The sequence below is a fragment of the Acanthopagrus latus genome, chromosome 17, assembly GCF_904848185.1.
Source record: "Acanthopagrus latus isolate v.2019 chromosome 17, fAcaLat1.1, whole genome shotgun sequence".
In the NCBI taxonomy this organism is placed as follows: Eukaryota; Metazoa; Chordata; class Actinopteri; order Spariformes; family Sparidae; genus Acanthopagrus; species Acanthopagrus latus.
In genome coordinates, this window is record NC_051055.1 from 20197930 (window position 1) to 20208373 (window position 10444).

The window sequence follows — 10444 nt, forward strand, 5'->3', positions numbered from 1 at the left end:
ATATACTCCTGGCTATAGTTTCATATCCTGTGTACAGACATTAGAATATCAAAACTCTGTCTTCCTCATATTGGTGTCCATCAACAACCGTAATTTGAATTAAACGGTTCTTTCTGCTGTCAATTTGTGAGCTTCAAAGTTTTCAGCACCACAACCCTCTTTCTGATGGGCAACAGATAAAAAGAAGTGTATATTTTTAATACAACTAATGAAGCAAAGATCACAAAAGACTCTTGCATCAGACCTCAGAATTCAAGGTCATGAATAATAAATGGAGATATTTTAAGTCTGATTTTTTTTTATGCAATCAGCTGCAGGGATTTGTCTCTTTGGACAATGTGACCACTTTGTTTCCTGATTGCTTAATAGCTTCTACTAAGTCTGATTACTGTCATTAGCATGTGCTTCCTCTGCTTAATATTCCCGTGATTTGATTTTTCCTTCCTTCTATATCACTTTTTTTTCTTTTACCATACTTCAGTGAACATTATTTATTCACTTTATTCCATTTTGCTTCTCTCTGTCAATTCTCCCCCTGTGGTTCCCCATTATGTCCTCTCCACCTTGATCTTCTATTCTCTCTTCCTCCAACTCACTCTCCTGTCTCTCTGTCTATGCCCTTGTTCCTCGTCACCTTCGTTTTCCCCCTTCATCATCTCACGCCTTTCATCCCTCGTTGTCTCTCTCATCCCTTTATTTCCCTCTTGTTTTTTTCCTCTCCCTCTCTGTTTCCTGTGTCAGTAGAACCCTTATGGTTACACAGATATTCTGACTGTTGGCTGTGCTGTAGGGGTGGGATGCTGTTTCGGCACTCCATTAGGAGGTACTGTACGACTTGCACGTTGCCTCTTACAATCAAAACTACTGCACACAACATCCCTCTGCTCTTCATACACTGTACTATGTTCCAGTTGAAATGTATCAGTTCAGAAAACTATCCGTGTTTCTTATTTGAGTCTGAATTTTATTGAGACCCTTCGACCCTTGGTTGACAGTTGGTCAGACAAACAAGACATTTTTGAAGGTCAACTTTCATTTTTAGGTTGAATTAATTATTAAAGCTGCTGTATGTGATTAACCTTTATTTAATTAGTGTTAAATAGCTTTCAAACAGTAATCAGTGTTATAGAGTGTTTGGTCAGCAACCCATGTCTCCTCTCCACCTGCTCATGCAGTACAAGAGAAAATTCATTTTCTTGTATCCCTGTCGTCTTTATCCAATCAGGACAGAGATTTCTATAAAGAGGTGGTCCTGTCTGCTCGTGAACACAGAGAGAGCAGGACCGCAGAACGAATGCTCACAGCGGCTTTAAAATACATGTTAGTAGTAACTATACTCGGTATCCATCAGTGTGCATCTACAAAACATCCCTCGACATGCACAAGCTCAAAACAACATTTACAGCTTAGTTTTTACATCACCATAAAAAAGAAACTAAGTACATTGTGGGTCCTTAAATATTGTTTATAGCATCCTTGTCTTCTGTTCAGCAGTTTTCATCTTGTTCAGAATAATGTGTCTGATGGCTCCGATGCTTATTATATTGCTTCACATGCTGATTACGCCTGTGTGTGTGTGTGTGTGTGTGTGTGTGTGTGTGTGTGTGTGTGTGTGTGTGTGTGTGTGTGTGTGTGTGTGTGTGTGTGTGTGTGTGTGTGTGTGTGTGTGTGTGTGTGTGTGTGTGTGTGTGGATGTGTGGGTGTGTGTTTGGTTGAATTATAGTGTGTGTATTCATTCCCTGTAGTTCTCCTGTTGTGTATAATTACACCCTCAGCTTTAAGTGTTTTTGGACTCATTCTGCTTATTTAACTAATTTCTGTCTCCTCTCTCTCTCTCTCTCTCTCTCTCTCACTCACTCACTCACTCACTCACTCACTCACTCTCCTCTTCTCCTCTTCCTCCTTTCCTATCTCACACCATCCATCCTCATTTTCCTCCCCTCCTCTCCCTCTGTCCCTCTCTTCTCACCCCCTCTCTCTCTCTCCACCACCACCAGGGGTGTTGTTCAGTATTGAGGTCACGTCTACCTACTTTGCGGTGAGGAATTACTGGCGGGGATATTTTGCCGCCACGTTCAGCGCCTTCATATTCAGGGTGCTCTCTGTTTGGAACAAGGATGCTGGTGAGGAACAGAACACACAGACACCCACGGACACACACGCATACACACTGTTGTAAAAGACTGCTGAGCTGGCATTTAATGGAAAGTAGCTGAATATGACAGCTAAGTAATATTTGCTTCTTTAGATAAACCAGAAATATTTCAAGTCATCACCTACAGTATTTTCACAATCCACCAGCACCAACAAATGAAATATTCAAAACTTGCATTAACATCACTGCAGCATGTATTTCCTTTACAGTGTCAATTCTTGCAGTTTATAATAATCTTCAAATTACGTTTTACAAATGAGCTACAACTCAAAGTCGGAAGCCTAATAATCATCTTCCAAAATATCTTGCAACAGAGGTCAGCTGTCATATGTTAAGTTCTTACAGTTTCTTTCTTCTGCCCCAAAAGGGTGTTTTCAGACATAGAAAGCAGCCACAAAAGCTCGGATAAACCCACTGTACACTACAGATGGGGACATTTAGAGATGGTGAAAATGATGTAGCAATAAGCATCTAAAGAAAAAGATTTTTCCCTCAAGAGGTGGTGGGGACCAAAAACAGAGCTAAAAGGGAAGTTAATATTGGGTTTAAATCCATCAGGTGGACATGTACTTACTCCAGGGAGATAAAAATGTTGCTCTGTGTCTGTTGGATGTGTAAATAAGCACCGGTGTGGCCGAGAAAAAAAAAAAGAAAATCAATTTTCCAAGTTCAGAGTCCTGCAAACATGTTTGAAATATACCCAACCTGTAATTTTTGTAATGAATGAATCCTTTTATTCATGACAAAAGGCTGTCTTCCCTCTTCCAGTACTCCATTATATATATTATTTTAAGTCCATCATTTGATGTTCACCTCAAACTCAAGATATTGAGCAACGAAAGAATGAGGGACTGAGATTAAATGTTTGTTTGAAGTTTATGATTTTCTTTGTTACTTTTCTTTTTCTCTCAGTCACAATCACAGCTCTCTTCAAAACTAACTTCCGGATGGATTTCCCTTTTGACCTGCAGGAGCTGCCTGCATTCGCAATAATAGGGTGAAGATGTTTATGAATATGTGTGTATGTGTGTGTGCAGTGATAATGTTTGCCTTTCTTGCACCAGCTCTTGGTTTGCTATTGACAGTAGGGCAGTGGGAAGTAATTCACTTTCAAATGTGACTGATGGCTGTTATATTATTATGTATAACAAATTAGATTATTATTACTCATACAATGATGTAAAAACAGGATTTCATAGTTGGATTTGGTTGAGGTGCAACTCATTTTGAACCAATTTGAATAGGACTGCAAACGACGGTTCTTGTCATTACGTATTTATATGCTCATTAATTTCTCTATTGATTGTTTGAATGATTGGTTTGTACAAATTGGAATGAGTAAAATCAAAAGGAGCAAATTCTCACATTTGAGAAGCTGGAATATTTCATTTTACACATCATATCTATACACTGTAGTTTAGATTAAAACAAACCATCATGTATTAAGCTAGTCCTTTGTTTTATATACAATCATATCAATTTGTAAAGTATCTGGTTAATAAAACTGTCAAATGTCACAAAGTAAAATTCACATTTTTTTTTTTTAAACATAGTGGAGTATAAGGACAGAAACACCTCAGTAAAGCACCATTACCTCAGCTCAAAGTACAGTACTTCAGTAAGGGTACTCAGTTGCGTTCCAGTAGTCCTACCTGTGTGCGTGATGCAGTGAGAGCAGTAAGAACAAGGTTTTTCTCGTGTTTTAGGATCTCGTGTGGCTTCCTGGGGGCGTTCTTCGTCTACCTGAACAGACAGGTGGTTCTTTTCATGAGAAGACCGACAGCGCTCACACGCTTCCTAACCAAACAGTGAGATCCCAACAGACAAACACACACACACTCACACACAAACCGTGCATTCCCTGCTGCTGTGGATTAATGGACCCCTCGGCTCTAAAACTACAGTGATTCTGGTAGCAGACATTGTTCCAAGGAACTCAAACCATTTGCGCATTCAAAGCCAATTCTTCTTAATGTATCTCAGCTCCCCTCTCTGAACTCATCAGTCTCACAACACTGGCCGGGACAGCAGCAAAGCCTTAACAACCTTTCAGCCAGTTATTCACTCAGTGTGGAGATTCACTTATCCTCTGAGACTCAGCAGTCAGGGAACATTAGTCTCCACCATTAGAAAGCGTCGAGCAGCAGCACCAGGAGAGCTGTACAATCAGTAGTGGTACACACTCACAATGTTATTTCTGTCACAAGCATCGCTTACTCTGCCTGTTGGGTGTTTCTGAGGATACACCATGTATCTTGTGAATGGTTGAACATGTGTGTGATTGTTTGTCTGTTTGTTTGTTTGTTTGTGTACACCCAGTCGATTAATCTATCCAGGTGCAGTGACGTTTATCATCGCCACCTTCACGTTTCCTCCTGGATTTGGACAGTTTATGGCTGGAGAGGTGAGGCTGAATCAATCTCACGCACTCTGGTTTCTTTTTAATGTATTTTCATCAATATTTATGATATCTTTGAAAAACTAGGCCAGGTGGATGTAGATCAAGTGGTTTAGTCAACTAGTAAAACGCACGTGAATCCCTGCCTGAACTTTGGGGAGAGTTGCATTATGGGAAACCTGGGTAGTTAGCAGGTTTTCACGGGAACTTGTGAAAATATTAAGACGTTATCATAATTTTTAAAACTGTCCATTTTGAGTCCGACAATGTAATGATTGAATAACCGAATATAATTTCCTGCCCCTGGCCTTACCGAAGGACATGATGTGCACACAGCTGCACTGTTGAGAAACAATCACATTAAACTGTTTACGTGTGTCTGTCTCCTCTGGCAGCTGATGCCCAGGGAGTGCATCAACTCCCTGTTTGATAATTTCACCTGGACCAAAATCTCAGGATATCCTCCTCCGCCCGGCCTGGGTCGCTCATCCGCATGGCTCCATCCACACGTCAGCGTTTTTGTCGTCCTCGTCCTCTTCTGCGTCATGAAGGTACTTCTCCCCCCTGCTGTGTGCAGCCAGTGTTCCTTCAAATATATGTGAGACATGAAAAACCCCCTCTAGGATTGGTTTCGATTCTACCTTGATCCTGTTTTTGTGCTGCAGTTCTGGATGTCAGCAGTTTCCACCACGATGCCCATCCCCTCGGGCGCCTTTATGCCAGTGTTCATATTAGGTAAGAGGATTTTGTAATGCGAGCGCAGTATCTCCTGCTGAGCTTCAGTTCAATTTGTCTTTACCAGCATGTCTTATCTCTGTCCTCAAGGAGCTGCTTTTGGTCGCCTCGTAGGAGAGATCATGGCCACTCTTTTCCCAAATGGAATCCTGTTTGATGGGATAGTCTACCGCATCCTGCCGGGAGGTTATGCTGTCATTGGTCAGTCTCTTAATCTTAGTGCTGATCTCAGGTTCCCCATTGACCTGGAGACTTACTGAAGGCTTGTAGATTTGAGAAAATGAAGTAATGCCTTAAATGAATGACTGTTAATGACTAGAACTCTTTCTGTCCTGACATTTAAACTGCTCTTCCTACAGTTCAAATATGTTAATCCAGCTGCAGTTTAAGATTCATTTCACCATTTTCACTTGACTTGGTGGCATCTTTGGTCAAAATGATGTCTGGAAACAGTGTAATTACCCAAAACATTTCAGTTTCTTCTAATTAAACCTTTTTAAAAACTCTTGGCTTGATGTGTACATTTGAATGCTTTTTGAATCTTGAATGCTAATAGTATTTAAATACTTCACATTGTGATTCCTGCCTCTCTTTTCAGAGGAATCAGATGGAAGAATAATGCTTTACCCCAACCCTCTGCTTTCCACCAGGTGCGGCAGCGATGACGGGAGCCGTCACACATACTGTTTCCACTGCAGTAATCTGCTTCGAGTTGACCGGTCAAATCTCCCACATCCTGCCCATGATGGTGGCGGTCATCCTTGCGAACATGGTGGCCCAGGGTCTGCAGCCTTCTCTCTACGACTCCATCATCCAGGTGAAGAAGCTGCCCTACCTGCCTGAGCTGGCCCTCGGGCACATCAGGTAACGTTAAACCCTTATTCTTTGTGTTTATGTTTTCCATACAGCTAAGAGACAAGTATTTATTGTTGTATCTCTGTATCCTCAGCAAATATAACATCTTTGTGGAGGACATCATGGTGCGCAGAGTGAAGTTCCTGTCTTCTCATTCCACCTATCGGGAACTGAACCATCTGCTGGAGAACACAACGCTGAAAACCATCCCGCTGGTCGACTCTAAAGGTCGGCTGACTTACTGATATTGATTCCTCTTTTATGTCTGTTCAGTAGTTGAAGCTACAGCCAGGAGAAAGTTATCTTAGCTTAGTAAAAGGACTGAAAACAGAGGTCACAGCCAGCTTACCTGTGTCCAAGATGAAATGTATTTGCCTATGAGAGAATCAGATCAACAATGCAAGAGTCCAGACCAAGTGCCAGACCAAGCCAGCACCCTGCTGTCTGTAGCTTTATAGTTAATGTACCAGCATGAGAGTGGTATCGATCTTCTCATCTACCTCAAGAAAGCAGATGAGCATATTTTCCAAAATGTTTGAACTCTTCCTTTAACACTTCTCTCTTCAGAGTCCATGATCCTGCTGGGCTCCATTGAGAGGACGGAGCTTCAAGCTGTCTTTGACTGGTGGCTCTCACCAGAGAGGCGAGTCTTCGAACGAGGTCAGAGCTCACCGGGCCAGGGCTCCAAAGTCAGCTGGGAGTCCTTCAGCTTTGTGGACGAGGAGGGCGGAGAGGAGGGTGCAGACAAGGTGAAAAGAAAACAGAGATGTTCTCATAGTAAGTAGGTTAGCTTGAAAAAAAGTATGACGCAGTTACCAACCGTGTTGTTCCTGCAGACTGCTCCAGTGCAGGAGGAATGTAACGGCCCCATGCCGTCCCCTAAACCTCAGGAGCCCTCCACCAACCACACAGGCTCCGGTAACATGACATTTCCTCAGCGCATAAAGACAAGTCCACCCATCAAGTGTCGCATCCTCTCTCCTCTTACATGTGTTGCCATATCTCGTCCTCAGACAAGCGCAAGCTGCCGTCTGTCAGGAGGACCCTTCAGAGACTCTTTTCCTCCACGTCGTCGTCAGGCCAGACTGACACTCAGGTACGCCGCTAAGATCAACCTCGCATGCTCATCATTTTGACCCCTAAAGCTCAGAGCGCATCACTGATCTGCTGTCGAGAGAGGCAGTGACAGCTCAGACAGGGGCATCACTCCAACCTGGCAGCTCGAGCCAACTTCACTAATGCGACGGGGTGGGCAGGACATGATGCATACATGAAGGAGTTGACATGTTTTGCAGTGGGTGATGACATTAAACCACCAGGGGTCATCTTATCATCATGTATGGCTTTTTCATACTGACTGGCTACCCATCCATCTGTCCCTCGCTCTTTCTGTTCCCGTCTTTCTTTAGGAGACCACGGCCCCAACACTGACCGACACCATGTCCCCAGAGGAGGTACAGTATCTTATTGATTCAGCATCACGCAGCCAATAATAAGACAAACCATCCAAAGAAAAAACTTAGATACTCAGAGTCCATCTTTCTGCCTTGTGATTGGCTGTTGCAGATCAAAGCCTGGGAAGAGGAAGAGCTGGACAAACCAGTCGATATGGAGCAGATTCGTATAGACCCCTCCCCGTTTCAGCTGGTGGAAAGAACGTCACTGCACAAGGTGACCACAGCAACACCTGGCTGACATTTACACACCGTGATGGTGCAGTTATAAGTTGTGCACCGTAACCATTTCATATTTACAAGCAGCAGATTGTAGAGGGAATGATTTGACATTTTGGGAGACGTATTTGTACTTTTTTGTCACAAACAAGATAATGCGAGGTTCGGGCTGCATTCAGACCAACTTGCATGGATAAACGCAGCCCTGTTGTTCATTTGAATGGATCCATTAACTCTGTGGGAGTAACAGCACAGGGGGCTGCACAGATGAAATGCATGGCTGCTCATGATAAAAGGATAACCGGGCTCTAATTTTAAAGCACGCTTGATTTTACTGTGTCCTTCCTCTAGTTTTATATTGAGCATAGAAACATGGGAGTGATCAGTCTTTTCATTGAACTCTTGGCAGGAAGCGTTGATCAAGCATTAAAACACAGTACAATGTAAATGTTAACATTTTCACATTTATGTTTATTTATTTTTTTTTACATTTTATAGGAGACTATGAAAGAGAGCTGGATGAAGTCTTCCTTCAGTTAAATTTTGAGCACCAAGGGGGACTGTCATGCACAAATCAGCAATAATGCTGTAATGTTATTTAGGTAACTAGTTAGCTACTGAGACACCAGCAAGCTAATTGTGATAGATTTATTGCTAGGGTGATGGAGCCCTTACATCTGAATGCAAAAAACTGAGACGTAGGGCCAAGTGGTACATGTAGGAGCGAGGGATGTATTGGGATTGGACCTAAAAGTCAGGATGTCCGCTTGAAATCTTGAATTTCATGCTGTAAAAGAGCCATACAAGTCCCCTTATACGTGTGCAGAAATGTTTTTTTTTTCGAGGATCAGAGCAGTCATTCAAGCAGAGCACTGTCACACCACAATGCGTTTAACACTGTCTGGATGATGTCCTTTCTCTTTCATTACTCAGACCCACACTCTGTTCTCTCTGCTCGGTCTCAGTCACGCCTATGTCACCAGTATTGGAAAGCTGGTGGGCGTCGTGGCACTGAAAGAGGTAAAGTCGCTTTTTCTTTTCTTTTTTTTTTTTTACTCCTCTTCATTTTTCTCTTTATCTGCATGTTTTAGTTGGCCCTTTTGGTTTAATGCATCACAATATCGAGATGTGATGATCTCATGCTGTGGGCAGTCATTCTGTCACAGAGTGCATCACGCTTTACGCTCTAATTCATGTGGTTATTCCACTTACCGCCTACAACTCATCTCCCCGGATGTTCTTTTCAGTGATACAACGTGTCACTTCAACACGTTTCACTGCTGCGTTTGCTCCGACCTCTTTCTCTCCTCTAACAGTTACAGAAAGCTATAGAGGGCTCAACTCGCAGCGGGGTGAGGCTTCGTCCCCCTCTGGCCAGCTTCAGAGATGCCAGCAGGAAAGCCAAGAAGCACCAGCCTCCCTCGTCCACCCCTTCCTCACCCACTCGGGACAGAGACCTGTGGGGGGAGGGAAGCAGGATGGAAGGGGAGCTGGTCAGGAAGGAGTCCAAGGAGGATTCGCAAGAGAAGGCATCATCTTCCCGGGGAGCTCCCGGGTGTGACACGGATTCCTCCTCCCCCAGCAGCATGGGGAGTACCAGCGGCGCCTCCCCTGCCACGAAAGGAGCTGACGGTGCTTCAGAGGAGGCAGCGTCCCCCTCTACCTCCTCCCCTACCTCACGTTCACCCTCTGCCTCACCTGTGTCACCCACCAGCCCTGTCCTCACACTGTCCTCCCTGCAGGAGGAGAGGGAGAGCGAGGACTCAGATGAGCCCATATAGACGGGGTTTAGGAGAAAAGACTTTTTGATTTCGCTCCTTTCTCCCAGAGACAGCTGCTGTCTGGGTGGAGGAGTCAGGGTCACCTGCAGACGTTCAGCTCACAGCGAGCAGGACGGGCTGGTGCACACACAGCTCCTGAAACTTGTAGTACTGGATATTTTTTCTACTCTTACGACAATCTCACTTTTTCACTCAGAATCTCAGGTGCCTTCCTGTGTCTTTCGAACTGCAGACGAACAAACACGTTCCGTCCTACATGTCACTGATGTTCAATGTCCATCCATATCTCGGAAATGTTGAATGTAGCTGTGCATCATTTATCAATGTTAATTTCACAAAGTACCTTTGATTAAACATTAACTGGCAGCAATGAACTGTATGATAATGAAATGATATATCGATGACGACTTAATTAATTTGACCCAGAGGTCAAACAGATCATGCATTTAAAGTTTACTGATTGAGGTTAATTTATCTTATATTTTATCATATATTTTCTGTATGGTAAATATTCAAATCATTATTACCTGTCTGTAATTTTTAAAGATAATAAATATTAAAATTGTCTACTAGCTTATTTTTATTATTTACAACACTATGGCGACAATCAGAAAAAAAAACTGCAGTTGTGAAGCTGTAATGAGGCACAGCACCATGGCACACTAAATGTCAAAATGCTATAGTCACATAGTTGTAGTTTAATATGTCGGCATGCTAACACTTGCTAATTATAAGCATTTGAAAAAAACGTGCGACTGAGGCCGATGGGAATGTTTTGCACATAGCTGTATTCAGACTTCAGCCCTGGTGGAAAAAAACGCAGCCATCTCATTCATTTGAGTGGAGC

At 43.1% G+C, this 10444-nt stretch overlaps 1 protein-coding gene across 2 annotated transcripts in view; it reads left to right on the top strand.

Annotated features, from left to right (window-relative positions):
* Window positions 1–10140, top strand: part of clcn1b (chloride channel, voltage-sensitive 1b) — a 29521-nt gene extending 19381 nt beyond the window's left edge. The window contains exons 7-23 of one of the 2 annotated variants that reach the window (XM_037074884.1): window positions 745–823; window positions 1998–2123; window positions 3068–3152; window positions 3862–3963; window positions 4475–4559; window positions 4949–5104; window positions 5219–5288; window positions 5379–5489; window positions 5939–6152; window positions 6238–6371; window positions 6711–6892; window positions 6980–7061; window positions 7157–7239; window positions 7553–7597; window positions 7710–7814; window positions 8750–8836; window positions 9133–10140. In XM_037074884.1, coding sequence (XP_036930779.1) covers window positions 745–823; window positions 1998–2123; window positions 3068–3152; window positions 3862–3963; window positions 4475–4559; window positions 4949–5104; window positions 5219–5288; window positions 5379–5489; window positions 5939–6152; window positions 6238–6371; window positions 6711–6892; window positions 6980–7061; window positions 7157–7239; window positions 7553–7597; window positions 7710–7814; window positions 8750–8836; window positions 9133–9597 — 2211 coding nt within the window. In that variant the 3' untranslated portion in view covers window positions 9598–10140. The remainder of the gene's footprint in view (window positions 1–744; window positions 824–1997; window positions 2124–3067; window positions 3153–3861; window positions 3964–4474; window positions 4560–4948; window positions 5105–5218; window positions 5289–5378; window positions 5490–5938; window positions 6153–6237; window positions 6372–6710; window positions 6893–6979; window positions 7062–7156; window positions 7240–7552; window positions 7598–7709; window positions 7815–8749; window positions 8837–9132) is intronic. The other variant, XM_037074885.1, reaches the window with a different exon arrangement.
* Window positions 10141–10444: the final 304 nt, after the last annotated feature.